At 42.4% G+C, this 22,108-nt stretch overlaps 1 protein-coding gene across 1 annotated transcript; it reads right to left on the bottom strand.

Annotated features, from left to right (window-relative positions):
- Positions 1–306: 306 nt before the first annotated feature.
- Positions 307–20,430, bottom strand: DPPA2 (developmental pluripotency associated 2). The gene is made up of 8 exons (XM_077771869.1): positions 20,274–20,430; positions 9,706–9,797; positions 9,230–9,374; positions 7,047–7,210; positions 6,907–6,960; positions 5,610–5,871; positions 2,745–2,940; positions 307–415 (listed from the first exon to the last, which is right to left on the bottom strand). Exons 1-8 carry the CDS (start codon positions 20,428–20,430, stop codon positions 307–309), a joined length of 1,179 nt encoding a protein of 392 aa, XP_077627995.1.
- Positions 20,431–22,108: the final 1,678 nt, after the last annotated feature.

Genomic DNA, 22,108 nt, shown 5'->3' with positions numbered 1-22,108 from the left:
CACTCTGGTGCAGGATTTTAATAGTAGGGGAAGGAGTTGAGGCAGTATTTCTAAACTCTGTACTTTCTGCTCAGTTTTTCTGAAAGCCTAAAGCTACTTTTAAAAAATCTATGAATTAAAGCAGAACTAAATTATATTCTGTATAACCAAGAGGTAGCAGTAGCAGTCACTTCTTGGCAAACCTCAAGAACAGAATCTAGACATTCGCATCTGTGCCCAAAGCCTCAGGCAATACTGAAAATGGCCAGGACAGAGCACGACAGTCATTGGGATGAAAATCAATAGTAGCCACATGCTCTCCACCATTTATTCGTTATTAAGATATGGCCCACTCAAAGGCAAAGATGTTGATGTTTTCAAGCCACGTCGCCTCTCCTTCCCCATAGCAATTAATCTTTTCATTATCTTCTTATTCCTATAAAGAAAGAAAGTTTTTTAAATTTGTTACAATAAGATAGACCATTCTATACCAACCACAATAAAGCAGGAATCCACTTCTGGCATTTCTTAGTAGTTTTCCCTCCCACCTAAAATTTTATGTGGTAAAGACAGGATTATTCACTTAATATCAAGGCACATTTTCTATGTAACACAATCGGTTCCATGTTCCACTGCCTTTATATTTACACGTTCCCTTTTCTTCATGTTCTTTCTTCCCAAGTCCCCTTGTCTCTTCACACTTGATCACTTGGTTTTCCCATTTACAAATAAAGAAGAAGCAAAGGAGAGAAAGGAAGAAGGAAGGAAGAAGAAAGGAAACAAACAAGCTCCCTTGATATTGCTGCCTCGACTGTTATTCTCATCTCAGTTAGAACAGATTATTATTATGTCCTGTTCCTAGTTCTTCACATGTTCTACTCCAATTTTTAACCACCCTATTCTGTTTCTACTGTTTCTCTCAACATACTCTCAAAAAGGCCACCAATGGTGTCCTAAATTGTCAATCCCAACAGCACTGCATTAACCATAGTCTTACATGGCCATCTCATTGCCAACCATTTCCTTCTGAAACTCTTTGCCCATTGCTTTCTTTTAACTTACCTTTCGTCCTCTACCTGTACTTCAGTCTCTCGTACTCACTTACCATTGAGATGCTGATTCTCTCTGGGGTTCTTTCCACCACATACACTCATGCACAATTTATTTGCTCAAGACTCCCAAATGTATTTCTTGCCTACACTTCTCCCGGAACTCTAGACCCATGGCCTGCATGTCCCATGTATCCCGTCCTTTGCCGCTGAACTGAACTTTTCTACCTTTCCATCTAGTAAGACAACAACTGTTCCCTCTACTCCTACATTGTTATATTTGTTCCATTCCACTTTAAATTCTTTGCCAAACTCATAGACTGCATCTTTCCAGAATTACTATAGTAATCTCTTACCTTCAAATCTAGTTTCTGTTGTGAGATTTCAAGCGACTTCCTAAAAAAAAGCCTTAGTTTTCTTTTCTCTACACTCTTCTCCTCCACCCAACTCCACTGTCAAAAGTTGAATTTTGGGAGTGCCCGGGTGGCTGAATCAGTTAAGCAGCTGACTTCGGCTCATGTCATGATCTCACAGTCCATGAGTTCAGGCCCCGCGTCAGGCTCTGTGCTGACAGCTCAGAGCCTGGAGCCCATTTCTGTGTCTCCCTTTCTCTCTGCCCCTCCCTAGCTCAAGCTCTGCCCCTCTCTCTCCTTCAAAAGTAAATAAACATTTTAATTTTTTTTTTAAAAGCTGAATTCTGTACTCCTAGGTAAACATTAGGAGTGCTATGGTCTATATATGGTCTATATAAAATATAAAACAGAGCTTGTGTGGATGCACAATATATATTTCCCTGAATGATGAGTATGTGGTTCTCATATTCTCAAAGGAGTCTATGTCACAGAAGTGACTGAGAAATTATGACCCACAGGACAACATGAAATCTTTTATATAGATATAAAAGTTGCAATGATCTGCTTCTCCCCTTCCCAGACTTTTTTTACTTCTATGTATTTGTATGAGCTGTTTCCACTACCAGAATGCCCTAATCATTATTTTCCAACTGGTAAACTCTTCCTCTGTACATGTACATCTTCCTTTGGGAAGTTTCCCTAAGCTACTCCAATGTAGGTACTACCCATACATTTTCATAGCCTCCCTTCTTCCTTTCATTCCAAAGTGCTCCATGGATTTTGCCCTACTAATTTGTGTATACCCAAGTGAGGTATCTAACAGGTAGTGAACTCTAATGTGGGTTTTTTGTTGTTGTTTTTTTTCCCCTTTAAAACACATCTCTAAAATGGAGACAGTTAAAGTCTTAAGTTGGGTACTTTGTTAAGGTTTCTAAGAAGCCACATTCATCTGAGTTCTAATCCATTACTAAGTTTTTTGCTTCCCATTTTGGCCTCATCTATACAACAAATGAAGAAATCAACATATTGGCCCTCCACCTTCTACTAAATTATTCCGAAACCCATCTAGACATCTCCTTTTCCATGTGCCAGGCTTAGAAAAATATTTAAGGGTGGGGCACCTGGGTGGCTCAGTCTGTTAAGCATCCTGACTTCAGCTCAGGTCATGACCTCTCAGTTTGTGAGTTCAAGCCCCTCATCAGGCTCTGTGCTGACAGCTCAGAGCCTGGAGCCTGCTTCAGATTCTGTGTCTCCCTCTCTCTCTGCCTCTTCCCTGTTCATGCTCTTTCTCTCTCTCTCAAAAATAAATAAACATTAAAAAAATTTTTTTTCAGAAAGGAAAAGAAAAATATTTAAGGATTACCTCTTAGCACATTCGGGGCATAACATATTATCTTCTAGGCCAGGGGATGGGAAAGTGCAGGCGGGTAACAGGAAGAGAGAGATCATCCTCTTGGGGGTATCAGGTACCCAGGCCTGACCTGCATGAAACTGCAGGCGAACCCAACCTGTTGTGTCTGCCAGCAGAGGTCTGCCATGGACCACACACCACCTGATGCCTGAGGAGGGAAAGAGAAGCAAATATAAACAGCTAACATCAAATAACAACACCCCAATCCAAGCTCTCAGCAAATCACTCTTGGTTTTTGCTCTCATATTCTGTTGATGACTCAACTGAATGAAAAGCATCAAAAAATGTCTACCAAAGACACTATAATCTAATTTCACAAATTATGTTGCACAGTGGATGACAATTAACTTTTTTCTTAATTTTTTAATGTGTGTTTTTTTTTTTGAGAGAGAGAGAGAGAGTGTGTGAGTGGGGGAGGAGCAGAGAGAGAGGGAGACACAGAAACTGAAGCAGGCTCCGGGCTCCAAACCTTCAGCCCAGAGCCAGACATGGGGCTCGAATTCATGAACTTTGAGATCATGACCTGAGCCAAAGCTGGACACTTAACCAACTGAGCCACCCAGGCACCCCTGTATGACAATTAACTTTTTGGAATGGTTGCTTTGTGTCTAAAATTTTCCTAATGGTTTACATGTATGAACATATCTATTCTTAAGAGAATTATTAATATTGACCACCTATTTACTTTTATTTACAGGTGAGGTAACCGAAGCTTATCGTGTTAAATATCACAATTTTCCCAGTACCATGACATGGATCTAGATATTCTGATTCAAAGCCCATTTGCCCAGCTATTATACTATCCTGCCACAATGACACAAAACAGGCAAAAGGATCTTTGAAAGTCTAAGGAACAGGGGCACCTGGGTAGTTCAGTTAGTTGAACATCTGACTTTGGCTCAGGTCATCATCTCGAGGTCTGTGGGTTCGAGCCCTGAGTCGGGCTCTGTGCTGACAGCTCAGAGCCTGAAGCCTGCTTCAGATTCTGTGTCTCTGTCTCTCTCTGCCCACCCCTCCTCATACTCTGTCTCTCTCTGCCTCTGAAAAATAAACATTAAAAAAATATTTTTTATAAAGTCTAAGGAACAATCTAATTGGGAAGATACGATATTTGAAAGACAACAAAGTCTTACAGATATCAGATCACAGCAGGTGCTTAGTAACTTAGTAAACGAACAGGAACCAGAAGGTTCAGTTAGTGTGTGTTGGATACTAGTAGCTCATTCAGCACATTGATGACAATTAGAAAGAAGTGTCATCTTTGGGAAAGCAGTCCTCCAGAGGCAGCTTGGGGGCTGCCGGGTGTTTTTGCAAATTAGCAAAAGGTGTCCAATTCCCCACACAGAAGGGAGTGAAGTTTGGGAAGCAGACAATAGGCCAAGCTCCCTGTCTTCTTTTTTGCTGGATTTCTTGTGAGTGTACCATGGCCTTGCATTTAAAACAAAACAAAACAAAACAAGAGGCACCTGGGTGGCTCAGTCGGTTAAGCGACCAACATCGGCTCAGGTCATGATCTCACGGTTTGAGAGTTTGAGTTCAGCAGTGAGCTCTGTGCTGACAGCTCAGAGCCTGGAGTCTCCTTCAGATTCTGTCTCCCTCTCTCTGCCCCTTTCCACTAATTCTCTTGCTCTCTCTCTCTCTCTCAAAAAGAAATAAACACTAAAAACAAAACAAAACAAAAACACTTCAGGAAATCGGGTGGGCAGAGGGAAAGAATTCAAGCCAAGGAGGGGGACTTTGTGCTGGCCTGAGATCAGGTCTGTTGGACATGAAAACAGAAATATCACACACAGGAGCAGGAGCTGGAGAAAAGTGGAGCTAAGTTATTCTCAAGATTCTTTTAAGAGGACAGGGGCCCCAAACATTTTAATTATTATTGCCTACTTTTAATATGTCAAGTTGTACCTTGAAAATCTCAAAATCATTAGATGAAGTAGAATAGCTGTAAACCTCATTTTGTAAATCAGGATACCAGGGCTTAAGGCAAGTAACTTGCCAAAGCCACATACCCAAGAAGTAAGGATTTGAACCAGTCCTTAACCAATACTTAATCACTGTGTTAAGAAGTGAGTTTGTGAGTTTGAGCCCCACATCGGGTTCTGTGCTGACAGCTCAGCACCTGGAGCCTGCTTCAGATTCTGTGTCTCCCTCTCTCTCTGCCCCTCCCCCACTCACACTCTGTCTCTCTCAAAAAGAAAATAAATGTTGAAAAAATTTTTAAGGAGAAAAAGGCCTTGAGGGAGGGAGAGACAGGGGAAGGTGTAAACTGGCTGACCACATTATTAGATTATGCTTTCTTCCCACCTCAGACTTTGGCTTATGATGAGAAAGGGTCACCACTCAATCACCTAGCTTAGACACTGGTCCAGGAAAAACTTGGCTACCTAGCAATCAAAAGATAATGCATACATAAATCTGACATCAGTTTACATTATTTTAACTCTTTCCTTTTCACTACCTTTCAGTATGGGATGAATAAAATTTAAAATTTAACTTAAAAAAATTTTATTTTTGTGTGGAGAGGGGCAGAGATAGGGAGACACAGAATCCAAAGCAAGCTCCAGGCTCTGAGCTGTCAGCACAGAGCCCAATGTGGGGCTCCAACTCATAAACAGTGGATGCTTAACTGACTGAACTACCCCGGTGCCCCTAAAATTTAACCTTCTTTCTAGGGAATAGTATTCACATTTTTTTTTTTAAGTAGGCTCCATGCCCATCATGGAGCTTGAACTCATGACCATGAGATGAAGAGTTGCATGCTCTACTGACTAAGCCAGCCAGGTAATCCATTGTTCACTCGTTTAGGTTTGATCTTACCAGGGGTTTGCAGCAGAAAGGTCTCAACAGAAGCAGGAATGGGACGTGAATTCACAGATTTGGATTGACTGGCTCTTACAGCAATTCTTGACCACGCTGCCAACATGCCTTCTTGTGCTGAAGTTATCACCTCCACTATATTAATCCCTTCCTCTCTCTTAGCCTTCTTACAACTTTTCCGAATCCTTGCTGTCTTTGCTGCCATCTTGCATGTTGTCGAACATGGCTGCAATTTGGCCTCTGGTGATATTTTAGGAATATTCTGCAAATGGGATTCATGGTAAGTATTCAGTGAAGTGCTACTGCCCTAAAGACTTTTGTGTTTTGTGTTAATTTTATCATTCTTTATACATTGGACCATGTATGTAGGTGGGAAAGATTTAGAATTGTTAGTTCCCTTAGGGCAGCAGTTTTCCGGGAATAAATTTTTGATTGTTAAAACTGGGGATTAGGGAAGCAGAGTGGCTTACCACTGACATTTACTGGGTAGAAACCAGGGATATTTAGGCCTAAAATGCACCAGACAGTCCCCCTGCCCCATCAAATAAATTACTTGGCCCAAAATGTCAAGTCTTTTTTTTTTATTATTGAAATAAAGTTGACATACAATAATATATTAGTTTCAGGTGTACAACACAGTGATTCAACATATACATATATTACCAAGCAATCACCATTAAGTCTAGCTACCATTTGTCACCATACAAAGTTATTACATTACTGGCTATATTCCCTAAGCTGTGCATCTCATCCTCACGCCTTATTTACTTTATAACTGGAAGTTACTACCTTTGAATTCCTATTCCTTATTTTGCCCATCCCCCCATCCCTCCCTTCAGGCAACCTCCAGTTGGGTCCTGTATCTATGAGTCTGTTTCTGTTCTGTTTTAATTGGTTGGTTTTTTAGATTCCACATATAAGCAAAGTCATATGGCTTTTGTCTTTCTGTCTGACTTATTTCACTTAGTACCCTCTAGGTCTATCCATATTGTCGCAAATGGCAAGATTTCACTCTTTTTATGGCTGAATAATATTCCTTTGTATTATATATATAATATCGTCTCCCATCCAAGTACTAACCAGGCCCACCCCTGCTTAGCTTCCAAGATCAGAGGAGATTGGGCACGTTCAGGGTGGTATGGCTGTAGACTATATATAACATCTTCTTTATCCAAAATGTCAATAGCCCTGGCTAAGAAATCTTGCCTTAGAAATACAACATACAGAGATGCTGGGAGAGTAGGAAGAATTCACAATTAGAACTCACCTCTACATTATCACCACACTCCTTACTCACCTCGTTTATTTCAGAGTAAGCATGTTTCTGGAGCCTCAGATAAACATCTATTTTCTAAGGAAATTAAGAGGGAAAATAAAAATTACAAACTGACAAAGCTCTCCACACTGCGCAGCAGAGTCACCCCACAGTGTACTCACCCGGCCATCGGTACTCAAATTAAATTGTTGGCACCAGTTCCGCAAAGTATCCCAACGTACTTTATTAACTGGAGGCAAACTGGTTGGCAAAGGAAGGCTTGTTGTAGTACAACAACTATGTTTTGGACAAGACTTGAATTGTTCACTCATTTGAGAATGACAAACTGAAAAAAGAAGGGAACCAAACCAGTAACTATTTACCATTTGTAAGATTATAACTTAACAAAGTTCTTGCTAATTTCTCACAACTCAGTTTGTATATATGTGTGTGTATATGTATATATATGTATATATATACATATAATTTTTCCCTTCTATTACAAGTAGAGTAATAGATTCTGTAATGAAAGGACTTTCCCAAGGTCACATCTCCATTAAAATGGCAGACCTGGAACTCAAACCTACATTTTGAAATTCCTAATGCTAGGTTGTTTTACGCTACACACAGCAACTTGTTTTGTACAGCCATCAACAGCACCTGGGTGGAACGTTTTACTGGATCGCTACTCCAAAATGTCTAGATTTTGAATCCAAACTACCAGTTTTCCCTAGGGAAATCAAAAAAAAGCACCCAAGCACCAGTGGTGCTGCATTCTGCCTGCCTGCCTCCTTGTCCTGGGCGGCATCCCATTTCACCTCACTCTGCTCAGGTGTGACCTGTCACTGTTGACTTTGCATTGAAGTCCTCATTCTTGGCCCAGAAAATATAATCATTCTGAAAATACTTATTTGATGCCTTTATGTGAAGCAGAAAGAACAGATTCAAAGGGTCATGACATTAAGAGCTGCTAGATAGTTGAAAAAACAAATTTTTATGTTTATTTTTGAGAGATAGAGCATGTCAGTGTAGGGGGAGAGGCAGAGAGAGAGGGTGACACAGGATCCAAAGCAGAAGAGCTGCTAGATATTTGATCAGCAATTACTTATAAAGCAAAATACTAATTGGAGGAAATGCTGATCAAAGGATACAAATTTTCAGTTATAAGATGAAGGAGTTCTGGGGATCCAATGCACAACATAGTGACTATTGTTTTTTAAACTTTTTTTAAAGATTTATTTTATTTCTAGAGAGAGAGAGCTCAAGCAGGGGAGGTGGCAAAGGGGGAGGAGAGAGAGAGAGAGAGAGAAGAGAATCTCAAGCAGGCCCCACCCTCAGTGCAGAGCCCTCCACTGGGCTCAATCCCACAACCCTGGGATCATGACCTGAGCCAAAATCAAGAGCACTCAACCAGCCGAACCATCCAGGTGCCCAGCATAGTGACTATTGTTAACAATATTTGGCTGTATATTTTTAAAAAATGTTTTTAATGTTTATTTTTGAGAGAGAGAGAGAGAGAGACAGAATCTGAGTGGGGGAGGGGCAGAGAGAGAGACACACATACACAGAGTCTGAAGCAGGCTCCAGCCTCCAGTTGTCAGCACAGAGCTCTACGCGGGGGTCGAACTCCCAAACGGTGAGATCATGACCTGAGCCAAAGTCTGACGCTTAACCGACTGAGCCATCCAAGTGCCCCATGTGCTGTATATTTTAAAGTTGCTGAGCGTAGGGAGGCCTGAGTCAGTCAGCCAGTTGAGTGCCCAACCTTGGGTTGGTCTCAGGTCATTATGAGATTGAGCCCCACACTGAGAGCACAGAGGCTGCTTGGGATTCTTTCTCCCTCTCAAAATAAAACTGAAAAGAAAAAAAGAAAAAGAAAGTTGCTGAGCGTAATAAATCTTTCAATGTTCTCTTGAGTGGAGGTGGGGGAGGTAACTGCATGAGGTGATGAATGTGCTAATTAACCTTATTTTGGTAATCATTTTGCAACATACATGTATCTCAATCATCACACTGTACACCTTAAGATTACACAAGGATATAGGATTACATCTCAAAGCTGGAAAAACTCATTTAGTCTTTATAAGAGTATGTAAAATACGTAGTCACCAAAACGAAAGAAGACTGAGCTTTATTTCGAGGTTGGGAATTTAAATTCACATTTAGCTGACTCTAAGACCATGCTCTGTCTAAGGCACTTCACACACCCATTTTGTCTTAAAAGCAAGTCAGGGTGCCTAGCAAATGAAGCGCAGGAGTTTGAGAGCTCTCTTACGACAGGTAATCAAGGTGGGATTTAAGGGGAAAAGGAGAAATCCTTTTCCTGGACTTCTGGGAGCTGAGGGAGCAATCCCTTTCCTCATACCTTTATCGTTTGTCCCAGGCTTCTCCAGGCCCACTTCTGAAGTTGAAGAAACGCTTGGTTCCATTTGCTCTTCTCCATTAGGTTCCACATTAACTGGAACCAATGTGAGAACCACAGTTTCTTCCTCTAATGCCTCAGAGAAATTCTGGAAAGGGAAAGGTCAACCACAAATTCTCATTGATGCCATACGACTAAACTGCTTACTTTTTTTTTTTAAACAAGGGTTTTTTTTTGTTTGTTTTAATTTTTTTTTTAATGTTTTATTTATTTCTTAGGGGAGAGAGAGAGACAGCGTGAGCAGGGGAGGGTCAGAGGGAGAGGGAGTCACAGACTCTGAAACAGGCTCCAGGCTCTGAGCTGGCAGTCGGCACAGAGCCCGACGCGGGGCTCGAACCCACGAACCGCGAGATCATGACCCAAGCGAAAGTCGGACGCTTAACCGACTAAGCCACCCAGGCGCCCCTTAAACTGCTTACTTTCAACGCACCATTAATAAACTCAGAAGCCGACAGGTGGCTGGAGAGAACACGTATGGCGTGTCCTTGAATTTGACGACGACTAGCAGACCCTTTATGAGATAAGAGAAACAGGCGTGCCTGGCTGGCTCAGTCTGCGGAACGTGCGACCCCTGATCTTGGGGTTGTGAGTTCAAGGCCCACATTGTGTGTAGAGATTGCTTGAAAAATAATAAATAAATAAATAAATAAATGTCAGAGAAACAACGAGGAAACGGACAAAAGTAGATGTACAGATGGGTGTAGATGAAAGGGTATGTCCCTCAAGGCCTTCCTCTCCTTCAGCTAAAACATCTGCTAAATTTATATGGAATGTTTCTACCTTCCCATCTTCTATCATGATTCCTGATGATTCCCAATTCCAGCTATCAGCAACTCTCACTGATAGATGCAATAATTTCCTAATACTCCAAACTCCATTCTTTCTGCAGATTGTTCTCTGCCTTTTCTCTTCTTTTCTTTTCTATCCTTTCTTTTCCTTTCCTTTTCTTTCTTTCTTTCTTTCTTTTTTTTTTTTTTGAGAGAGAGAGAAAGAGAGAGAGGGGAGCAGGGAGGGGTAGAGGGAGAGGGAGAATCTTAAGCAGGTTACCCATTTGGCATGGAGCCAGAAGCGGGAATAGAACGTGAGATCATGACCTGAGCTAATCAAGAGTAGGTAACTTAACTGAACTGAGCCACCCAGGTGCCCCATCTCGTGCTTTTTAAAAAACACTTCAATGGCTTATCATTGCTATTCAGGTTAAAGACAAAACAGCCACACGTGACCTACTATTTCTGTAGTCTGACTCCTGCCTGCCACCCCAGCTCAAGACCCCTGAGCTTTTTTTTTTAATATTTTTTTTAAAGATGGGTATTTTATTTTTACTCTTTATTTTATTTTATTTTTTTTATTTCTAGGAGAGAGAGACAGAGAGACAGCGTGAGCAGGGGAGGGTCAGAGAGAGAGGGAGTCACAGACTGAAACAGGCTCCAGGCTCTGAGCTGGCAGTCAGCACAGAGCCCGACGCGGGGCTCGAACCCACGAACCGCGAGATCATGACCTAAGCGAAAGTCGGACGCTTAACCGACTAAGCCACCCAGGCGCCCCTGTTTTATTTATTTCTGAGAGATAGAGACAGCGTGAGGAGGGGAGGGTCAGAGAGAGAGGGAGACACAGAATCTGAAACCGGCTCCAGGGTCTGAGCGGGCAGTCAGCACAGAGCCCGACGCGGGGCTCGAACCCACGAACCGCGAGATCATGACCTAAGCGAAAGTCGGACGCTTAACAGACTAAGCCACCCAGGCGCCGCCTCCCGAGCTTTTTTAAGGTCCAGGCATACTGGCCTTTTTTCAGCCCTGAGGGGAATGAATATATCTGTTTTACTCTCTGTTTCTTTTTCTTTTTTTTTTAAGTTTCTCTTTTAATGTTTTATTTCTTTCTAGGAGAGAGAGAGAGAGAGAGAGAGCGTGAGCAGGGGAGGGTCAGAGAGAGAGGGAGTCACAGACTGAAACAGGCTCCAGGCTCTGAGCCGGCAGTCAGCACAGAGCCCGACGCGGGGCTCGAACCCACGAACCGCGAGATCATGACCTAAGCGAAAGTCGGACACTTAACCGGCTAAGCCACCCAGGTGCCCCTTTACTCTCTGTTTCAATCAGAGCAAGACAATCAGTGCCCAGTTAGGAAGGAACTGACATTTACGGGTTTTGTACAGTTACACATGCACCACACTTCCTGCTTTCTCTCACTTAATCTGCACAGCACATGTGTAATAATTTATCATTATTCTTACTTTACAAATTAGGCGACTGAGTCTCAAAAATTAAATGAACAATGTCAGAGTAACATGTGCTTAAGTTTCTGAACTTAGCTTTTCCTCTCAAATCCAAAGGTTTTGAGAAACTCCATTCCGGCCCTATTGCGATACTTGCTTCTCAGAACAGCCAAGAAGATCTGAGAGGGCCTTGCCCTGTCCCCATTTCCATCTCAGTGGCTTCCCATTGCTCATACTCTCATCCTCCGTATGTACACCTTTAAGGTTTTGGGGGTTTTTTTGTTGTTGTTTTGAGAGAGAGAGAGAGAGAGAGAGAGAGAGAGAGAGAGACAGCATATGTGCAGGGGAGGAGCAGACAGAGAGGGAGACAGAATCCAAAGCAGGCTCCAGACTCTGATCTGATCTGTCAGCACAGAGCCCCGGGAGGGGCGGGTGGGGGGAGCTCGAACTCACTAACCCTGAGATCAGGACTTGAGCCCAAGTCAGAAGCTTAACGCACTAAGCCACACAGGCGCCCCAAGATTTTATTTTTAAGTAATCTCGACACCTAAGGTGGGGGAACTTAGGTCTCTCACTCTACCGACTGACCCAGCCAGTCACCCCTGTGTAACACTTTTTCAAAGCACTCCCATGAAAGTCATTAGTAAACTTCAAAAAAAAAAAAAAAAAAAGTTATTGTGGGAATATTACTCCACTCTAGAGATAAGTGGAGGCTCAAAGCAGCGATATGACTTTCCCGTCATCCATATACTTAGTATTTGGGAGTAAGAGAAACCCCCCCGAGGGAAGAAACCAAATTGGTCACTTCACTCTCTGACCTTATCCACATTACCCGCTCTCACTTTCTTTTTTTGTCGCTGTCCATCTCTTTACGCTTTCCTCTTGCCCAGCTGCGACACGTCTTTATACAAAATCGTTGTCCTACCCCGGCCTGGGAAGGGGAATCTTTGCTTTGTCTTTTTCACTCTCACCCAAATAGACACAGAGCCACAATCGCGTGCAAGGGAAGAAATAATCCACTTGTAAAGAGGAGAGACTCCAAGATGGAGGTTTCTTACACTCAGAAACGAAGTCCCGTGGCAAGAAGGAAACGTAAGCAAGCTCCAGAGAGACTTTGAAAAATGAATCTCTAGGAAAATTCATTCTATGGGGACGAAACCTACCTGCTCGCTGTTTTCACAATTTGAGTACGCCATTCCCAGGAATACTCAGGGCAAGGCGAAGGCGGCCACGATGGGACACCGGGCCTTCACTGCGTTTCACCTGGGGGCTTCCAGCCTGATTTCTCCTTTTATAAGCAAATGTCTCTGTCTACTTCCGGTTTCCCAGAAGAGCGGGTTTTCCTTCCTCCCTTCTTCCCCTCCCTCATTATCTGACACTGTGATAATTTCATCACTTTTACACTCCCTGTGGTCCATTATGTGACACTTGCGCTGCTGGGTAATGAATATCAGTCCTAATATATTTTTTAAAATACGATTTTTAGCGGCACCCGCTTGGTTCCACAGGTAGCTGCGACTCTTGATCTCCCGATCGTGAGTTCAAGCATAAAAGAATAAAGGAAGATTTTTGTCTTCATTATTTTAAGGTGAGAGATGGGAGAAAACTAGAAGTGACAAATTCTTGCTAACAAGTTGCAACGCAGTAAAAAAAATATATATATATTTAAAAACATTTCTAGGACAATATTGGTCCTAGTTTGAATCGGACCTAGACTGGCTGGATTGAATGAATTATTATGGAGGGATTAAAAAAAAAAGAATCAGAGGTATTTTACAACTGATTTATTCCCATGGGTGTGTCATTCACTGGGAGATTAGACTTAAATTGTAGGGGGTGGATAACAATCTCTCCTGGATCGAGTTCTAAACACAAATATTAAATGCGCCTTACTGGTGAGCTGGGTAAGAGGGAACGATTTGGCTGTTTAGAATAGGAACAGCAAGCGGTGTCTGGGGACTCTGTTAAGTGACCAACTTTAGCTCAGGTCATGATCGCACTGTTCATGAGTTTGAGCCCAGCATGGGGCTCACTGATGTCAGCGGGGAGCCCACTTTGGATCCTCTGTCCCCCTCTTTCTCTGCCCCTCCCCTGCTCACGCACTCTCTCACAAACAAAAGCCAAAAAAACGCTAAGACAAATAATGGACTAATGAATGCAGAAAAAACTGCAAGCACTTGGAAATTGCTAGAGCATAGTGCTGGAGGCAGGGGGAGACAAGGCAGGATGGGATAAGAGATGAGGCTAGAGAAGTCACAGATGTTTTCATAGGTTGCTCCAAGGAGCCAGAGCTATTAAAGGAAAATCTTCACACAGAGTATGGCAGCACCAGCGCGCATTGGCCTCTCTGGGGGCTTTCTCCTTCCCTAGGAAAATGGTCTGGTCCATCAGTCTTAGGACCCACTGAGCCCACATCGGTTTACACTACATTTAAAGTGTGGTCTACAAGGTCTCAGCTTCAGTTTACTGAAGACGTCCAGAACTGGATCCTCAAGGGCAGGACTCAGAATTCAACAAGCCCTTAGGGTAATTTGTTTGCACCTAAAATCTAGAAGCCTTCATTAGAGGAGGGTGTGACCAAATGCATTTGGATTAGGCAGATAATGGTTGGAATCCTGGCTCCTCCCTTCCAGGATGGAAAGTGAATCAGCCCATGGAGATTCAGCCAAGAAAGTACTCATCTACGCACTTGGGTGTGACCCCACCTAATGGGCTTTTTCTGGCAGGTTTAGAAGGCTGTTATACCTGGTTGCCTGAACTGACACCAGTGTTTAAGGCTATCCAGGACTTAACAGTGGAAAGACCATTTTATTACCATATTTAGCATTTATTACAATATAATTATCTTATTTGTTTCTTGGATATTCCCCTGCTTTTTGAAAATGTTATATCTTGGGAAGGTTCAAACATGTGCAAAAGCAGACAATAATACCATGGAACCTCATGTTTCCATCATCCAGTTTCAACAACTGTTGACTTCCAGCCAATTTGATTTTATCGGAACCACTACCTAGTCCCTCTCACCTGGGTTATTTTGAAGGAAATACCAATCTGTAAACTCTCCTCTATCTTTAATTTTTCTTACCATTTTTTGTTGTTGTTCTTGCTAATGTTTAAAGAATCATGTGAATTTCCTTTAGTGTCCTATCTGGATTTTGCTAATTTCATTTGTTATTCCATTTAGCCTCTTCTTCTATCCTCTGTATTTATTGTAAATTGGTTTGATTGGATTCCAGGATGGCTTTTTTTTTTTTAACAATACTTTTTCCTCCCTTTCACTCTCTGTCTCCTTATTCTTTAAACTTTTTTCTCATTGAAGTATATTTGACATAGAACATTGTGTAAATTTAAGGTGTACACATTTAATTTGATACATTTTCATATTGTAATACTATTGCCATTGTAGGGCTCATTAGCACCTCTATTAGGTTCTTTAAGTGTAAATGCCAATTTCTTGGAGTCACCCTTAAAAATTTGCTCCTGTTATTTTCTCACTCTTTTCCTTCATAGAATTCATTTGAATGTGTTATTCTTTGTATAGTTGGGATTTCACTGTTTAATTTCATCCCCCAAATTAGATAGCAGGCTCCAGAGAGCAATGACCAGATATGAGTAAGTTACCCTTGGTTGACACAGAGCCTTGCACAGCGTCTGACTCAGAATAGAGGCTTAATCAATGCTAGTTATTCAGATTGCATTAGTTTCCACCTTCCCCTTCATCCGGCCTGATTCCCTTTTGAACAAAGTCCCTCTTTGTGACCTAGACTGTAGGATAGAGATTTTTTTTAAAAAAGAAAAAAATTGTTTATGATACTTATGTTCTAACATTTATTCTAATAACAGACTATAGTTCTGAAGTAAAATGTATTACCTATTTCAAATATATTTTATTTACTGTATCATAAGCTAAATATTTATAAATGTATATTTCTTATTTAGATAGTACTTTCCAAAAGCGTTTTTTTAAGTTGATTTATTTTTGAAAGAGAGAGAGTACAAGCAGAGGAGGCCAAAGAGAGAAGGAGACTAAGGATCTGAAGCAGGCTCCACACTGACAGCAGAGAGCCTGACTCAGGGCTCGAACTCAGGAACAGTGAGGTCATGACCTGAGCGGAAGTTGGATGCTTAACTGACTGAGTCACCCAAGTACCCCTCCGTTTGTTTGTTTTCTGTTTTTTTTTTAATGTTTTATTTATTTTTAGGAGAGAGAGAGAGACAGCGTGAGCAGGGGAGGGTCAGAGAGAGAGGGAGTCACAGACTGAAACAGGCTCCAGGCTCTGAGCTGGCAGTCAGCACAGAGCCCGACGCGGGGCTCGAACCCACGAACCGCGAGTTCATGACCCAAGCGAAAGTCGAACGCTTAACCACCGACTAAGCCACCCAGGCGCCCGTTTTCTGTTTTTTAACCAGAGGAACAACTCTGCAAGTGTAAATGTTCACGGAGCACCAATATATAGTAAATAAAAGTGAAGCAACTCAATTAATAAAGCCAGTTACATCATCATATTTTTTTTTAAAAAATTAGGCTTTTTGGATTGGGAAATAAAAACCCATAAGGCATCCCACAGAACCCTAAGGTTCTGAGAAACAGTTTGGAAAGTATGGTTCAGTATCACTACCAGGTGGAAGGGACAGCTACTGAGTCCTTCTGTGCTCTGAGGAAGAAAATGAAAATTGCAGGGGCGCCTGGGTGGCTCAGTTGGTTAAGTGTCCAACTTCGGCTCAGGTCATGATTTCACGGTTCATGGGTTCCACGTCGAACTCTGTGCTGACAGCTAGCTCAGACTCTGGAGGCTGCTTCAGATACTGTATCTCCCTCCCTCTCTGACTCTCCCCTGCTCATGCTATCTCTCTCTCTCTCTCACAGAAATAAATAAAACATTAAAAAAAAAAAGAAAATGAAAATTGCACTGAAAGATGTTTCCAACTTTGTCACATCATTCAAGAAATTTCCACTTAAAAGTATCATTGAATATATTTCTACTTTAGAAAAATAGTTACAATCCTAATCTACCGATTGAGAATAAGTTGTTTCCCTTGTTTGCTCTCTAAACATCTCTTTGGTATCATGGATAACAGTCACTATTAGGAGAGTCTAGATTCAGAATGCAGACCCATTAGGTCTGTTCTCCACCATATTGGGCTATTCAGAGGATGTAGTTGGAACAGAGGATGACGTCAATGGGGAAATGAGGTGCAAAGGGCATGCTGTTCAAGAAGTGGACAGGGAATTGATGTGGGTGTAGGTGCTCCAGTAAGAGTTGTAAATGTAGGTATTGCCCTACCAACAAGTGTACGGACTGAGCAATTGCCCTAGTCTCTGGGAACTTCAGCTAAGTAACGTAAGGCCAGGCTCCCCCCTGTGTTGTCCTCATCAGTTAACCTGTTCCTTCCGGAGTCCCTTGTTCCTTCTTACTCTAGTTCCTCTCAATCCATTTAATGGTTTTTGCCTCTTTTCTCACTAAATAACCCCTAAAACCTAGGCGTCCCATACAGTTCATTTCTCTGCTCTTTTTTAAAAAATGTTTTATTTAGTTATTTTTGAGACAGAGAGAAAGTGCACAAGCAGGGGAGGGGCCGAGAAAGGGAGACACAGAATTGGAAGTAGGCTCCATGCTCTGACCTATCAGTGCAGAGCCTGAGAGAGGGCTCGAATTCACGGACCGTGAGATCATGACCTGAGCCAAAGTTGGATGTTAAACCGACTGAGCCACCCAAGCGCCCCTATTTCTCTGCGCTTGACCATGCCTTACACTTTCCTGGAGCAGCCTCATCCATTTCTCTAATTTCAACTACCGCTTACATGCTCATGACTCCACCATACACTATTTCTAGCCCAATGTTCTTGCCTGTGTTACTGACCTGAGTCTTGGCATATCCTATTATGCACTTCGAACATACTTAAAACAATAACCTCATTGTCTTCCCCACGAACTTTCAACCTTCTTCCATAGGCCCTTGAACACCATGGGTTTGAACTGCACGGGTCCACTTATGCATGGATCTTTTTTTATGCAGACTACAGTACTGTGAATATATTTTCTCTCTTATGATTTTTTTAACTTTTTAAATATTAAGTAATCTTTATCCCCAGTCTTGAACTACCCTGAGATCAAGTGTTGCATGCTCTACCGACTGAGCCAGCCATGTGTCACTTCCTTGTTATTTTCTTAGTGTCATTTTCTTTTCACTAGCTTACTTTATTGTAAAAATATAGTATATAAATCATACAACACACAAAACATGTTAATTGGCTGTTTATGTTATCAGTATGGCTTCCAGTCAACAGTAGGCTCTTAGTTAAGTTTTGGGGGAGTCCAAATTTATGGGTGGATTTTTTATTGCACAGGGGTCTGTGGGCCCAATTCTTGTATTGTTTAAGGGTCAACTGTATTTCTTCTCCTTTGAGATGTATTATCATCCACTCAGTGATTTAAAGGCAGAAACATAACAGCTGCCTTAAAACACCCCTTCTCCAAGGGGTGCCTGGGTGTCTCAGTCGGTTAAGCTGTTGACTTCAGCTCAGGTCATGATCTCACAGTCTGTGAGTTGAAGCTCTGTGTCAGGCTCTGTGCTGACAGCTCGGAGCCTGGAGCCTGCTTCGGATTCTGTGTCTCCCTCTCTCTCTGCCCCTCCCCTACTCACACTCTGTCTCTCAAAAATAAAACATTAAAAAATTTTTTATAAAAAAAGCCCCTTCTCCTTAAACTCCAAATTATCAAAGTCCTATGGAGTCAAACATGTACATTTTTTAAATTTTCTCTCGTGTAACTCTACTGCCATTAATCTTGTCTAAAGAATCTCTAACTAGTTATCAAAATCTCTCCTTGGTCATATTACCACCCAACCAACCCATTTCTGATACTGCAAAATACTGATTATATATGTAAAGAAGGTAGAAATTCATCCTCTACCCTTCAAGGTCTTCCAGCTGAACTAACAATTAAATTTACATGAGACGGGTTGGCAGGAGAGGAAAAAATATTATTATGTACACACAGAAACCCAACCTTGCAATTGAGACCCAAAGAAATGACCAAAGTAGGCAGTTTTTATACAGTTTAGAAAAAGAACAATAAATTCATGAGTAATTGACAGGATAAAGAAGTCTTTTATTAGTAATGAATTCTAATTGTAATTTGAGCCGAGGTAGATTAGTAGAAAAATAATAAGGTTTATGTCTAAGCTTTCTCCACTATAAAGTTTCCATCTTTGGTGATAAAGATCTTTTTACTTAATATAGGTAGAGTATTTCCCATTTGAGAGATTTGTTCACTGCTTTCAGGGGGCAGAGGAGCATCTAAGTGTTCTTGCACTGGTTGTTTCCCAAGTACCTTCAATCCAAAATATTCAATATGCCCTGGACCCCTACATATGCTACCTGAAGATGAGTTTCATAGCTGATTTTGGACTTATGCACACCAGGGCATAATAGGAAGCAGTTTCAGAAGCTTTGAATTGGCCTTCCCGCTATAATGCCTCTTACCCCATAAGCCAAGGATCCATTGTGAGGGTTACTTCAACTGTCAAGTATATCAATTCTAATCATAGACTCAGAGACTTGGGGACATCTCTGGATGTGTTCATAAAACCAGTGTTAGTAAGTCTCCTTGAGTTGGTCTTTTTTTTTTTTTTTTTAACTTCTTAATGCCCACTTATTTTTGAAAGAGACAGAGTGTTAGCAGGGGAAGGGCAGAGAGAGAGGGATGGAGACACAGAATCAGAAGCAGGTTCCAGGCTCTGAGTTGTCAGCACAGAGCCTGATGCAGGACCCAAACCCAGGAACTGCAAGATCATGACCTGAGCTGAAGACACTTAACCAACTAACTAAGCCACCCAAGCACCTCTCCTTAAGTCAGTCTTTAGCCAGGATTTCAGTTGTTACCTGCCTCCTTTAACAACCCCCCCCCAATCTAACAAAGGTAGGGATCATGATAATTTGAATGTAAATATAAATTTACACTCTGCGTCCAAAAATTTTTTAAATGTCTCATTTCCCTTTTCAATGTAACATGGTTAAATGGTTATATATCCCTTCGGAGAAAAGACTGGGAAATCATTATAAGAAATAATTGTCATGATGATACAGGGTCCTTCCTCCCAGAAAACCAGCTATCTCATCACCTGGCAGGTTCTGGATCTGAAAATCAGTGCAGGTCTGGGAGCTGAGCATACATGGGTGACTTTTTACTAAGGTGACCGCACTCAGCTTTCTGCTGCTCTATTCTTGACTTTTGATCGTAGATGTTAAGAATCATCTATATATACTATATACATAGGTCAGATTACCATACTGTACACTTTAAACTTGCAGAATGTCATATGTCAATGATATCTCAATAAAACTGGGGAAAAATTTAAGAATGCAAGTAATTGACTTCCACATAGAAGAAGAAGAGGAGGAGGAGGAGGAGGAGAAGGAGGAGGAAGAGGAGGGAGAGATGGAAGAGGAGGGAGACTAAGTTGACTAAACCGATGACTACCACATGGGGAGGGAGAGGTGAAAGAGGAAGAGGAGGGAGGGGGAGGAGGAGGTTGTTAAAGAAAAGCAGCAGCAGCAGCATTGTTGTTGGCTGCCCATCTCCTTTGCCCTAGGGATGCCAGGCTCTGTCAAACATCTCCATGGCTCCCCAGAGTCATGTCCCCTTAGCTGGCCTCCAACCTTCCTGGTCATTGTGGCCTCCTGGTTTCTGCTGGTTAAATGACACCATCTAACTCACTTCAGAGCCCACCATCCCCAGAATGACATTAGCAAGCCCAGTTCTATGACTGCCTTACTACTATCAGCCCTCTCTGCAGAGGACTGCTGCCCTTCTCCGCAATGCTTGTGCCCCCTCTCCAGCATCTTTCTCGTGGCCTTGGTGGACACTAGGTCCTCGGTGCCCTCCTGAGGAACATCCTCTGGTGGGTGCCTGCCCTCACATAACAGATCCATCCCTGCATGTCTACATTCCTGTCTTATTCCCTCCCCTCCCCTCTGCCAGGGCAGTGTGGGCATTCATACTTTGCTCAGGGCTGGCTGTCACTGTCTCTGGGCCTCTCAAAATCATCCTAGCAGTAAATTTGTCCCACCTCCTGGGATCCTCTCTAGGATGTTAAATCCTGTGCAAGGAGAAAGTGCCCCCCAGGGGCACCTGGGTGGCTCAGTTGGTTAAGTGTCCGACTTTGGCTTAGGTCATGATCTCAGGGTTCGTGGGTTCGAGCCCCACATCTGGGGCTCAGAGCCTGGAGCCTGCTTTGGATTCTGTGTCTCCCTATCTCTGCCCCTCCCCCATTCACATTCTGTCTTTTTCTATCTCTCTCTCAAAAATTATCATTAAGAATCTTTCAGATAGCGGCACCTGGGTGACTTAGTCGGTTAAGCGTCCGACTTTCCGACTTTCGCTTAGGTCATGATCTCGCGGTTTGTGGGTTCGAGCCCCGCGTCGGGCTCTGTGCTGACTGCCAGCTCGGAGCCTGGAGCCTGTTTCAGTCTGTGACTCCCTCTCCCTCTGACCCTCCCCTGCTCACGCTGTCTCTCTCTCCTAGAAATAAAACATTAAAAAAAAAAAAAAGAATCTTTCAGATAAAAAAAAAAAGTGTCCCCACGGCAATAAATTCTTGTTTCTCTAGTGCTGTGCTCTGGTCCTTTCGATCAACTGCTCTCAAAATCGAATCTGAGAATTATCCCCTAACTTCTGCCAGTACATGCTGGCTAATTTCTGCAGATCCTTTGGTAGATGTTCTCTTCCTCCCCTTGCCAGGCCCATCATTTCACTACCTGGGTTATGCTGGAATTTAACTCTCAGTTATTGGCCTAATAGCTGGGAGACGGGTTTGGAGGAATTTTTGAGGGGGTCACCTGTTACCTTTGAGGGGAAGGAAATATGTGCATCACCTACCAGCACAGTGGAGCTACACCTTACTAGGGAACCGGAGACCAACTCTGCTAGTTCTGAGAATTCTTCTCAGTCTACAGAGTTGGCACTCTCAGTGGCATTCATTTCAATGTCCCCACCCAATGTTTCAGGGTCCAAGATCTGCCCAACCAGGGTGCTGACTTTAGCACAACAGACCTGCCTTTGCTAAAATACTAAGTCTCAGTAGCCCTGCAATTTTAGCTATTAATTAGAGCTTCTGTTTGCTGCTCAGCTACGACCGTTCTTCTAACAACGCAAGATCCATGGGCCTCTGTAAACTACAAGCTCTTTCGCTCTCACATCTCATCCTTAGTCTTTCAATGTTTGCTAATGGCCCTCAGTTCTTCATTATCCCATTGATGGACATTAATACAACTGACCAATAACCAGCCAATTCCACCGTACTTTTAGGTCCCTTAATATCTATATTTCCCAAATGCTTGTATTACTGTATTTGCAAAGATATTCTCCTCTACCAGGACTTTTTTTTCCCTGTCACCTCCACTAAAATCTCCAGCTATTGAACCACCACTGTGTGAGAGGGACTAACCATCCCTTACACAGCACTCAGAATTGTGTCCCTTTATGTTCACCAGCAGGTGAATGAGCCAGTCCGAGGATCCCATCTTCTCATCGATTTTTCTCTGACTGCTCCTGGCATCACATGTATTTGTTCCTGTCCTCCAAGAAGAAGATGCCAAGATTAAGATTAGG

Source organism: Crocuta crocuta, unplaced genomic scaffold, assembly GCF_008692635.1.
Source record: "Crocuta crocuta isolate KB4526 unplaced genomic scaffold, BGI_CrCroc_1.0 scaffold56, whole genome shotgun sequence".
Lineage (NCBI taxonomy): Eukaryota > Metazoa > Chordata > Mammalia > Carnivora > Hyaenidae > Crocuta > Crocuta crocuta.
This window is presented reverse-complemented; position numbering and strand designations above follow the sequence as displayed.

Bases quoted from the DNA above. Each gene is read 5' to 3' on its own strand.
- DPPA2 (XM_077771869.1), bottom strand. From the start codon at position 20,430: ATGGATCTGTTATGTGAGGGCAGGCACCCACCAGAGGATGTTCCTCAG. The intron at 7,211-9,229 runs GTATGAGGAAAG...TTCTTTTTTCAG, and splicing joins GCCTGGGACAAACGATAAAG to TTTGTCATTCTCAAATGAGT. The intron at 2,941-5,609 runs GTAAGATCAAAC...TTCCCTCCTCAG, and splicing joins CTTTCTGCTGCAAACCCCTG to GCATCAGGTGGTGTGTGGTC.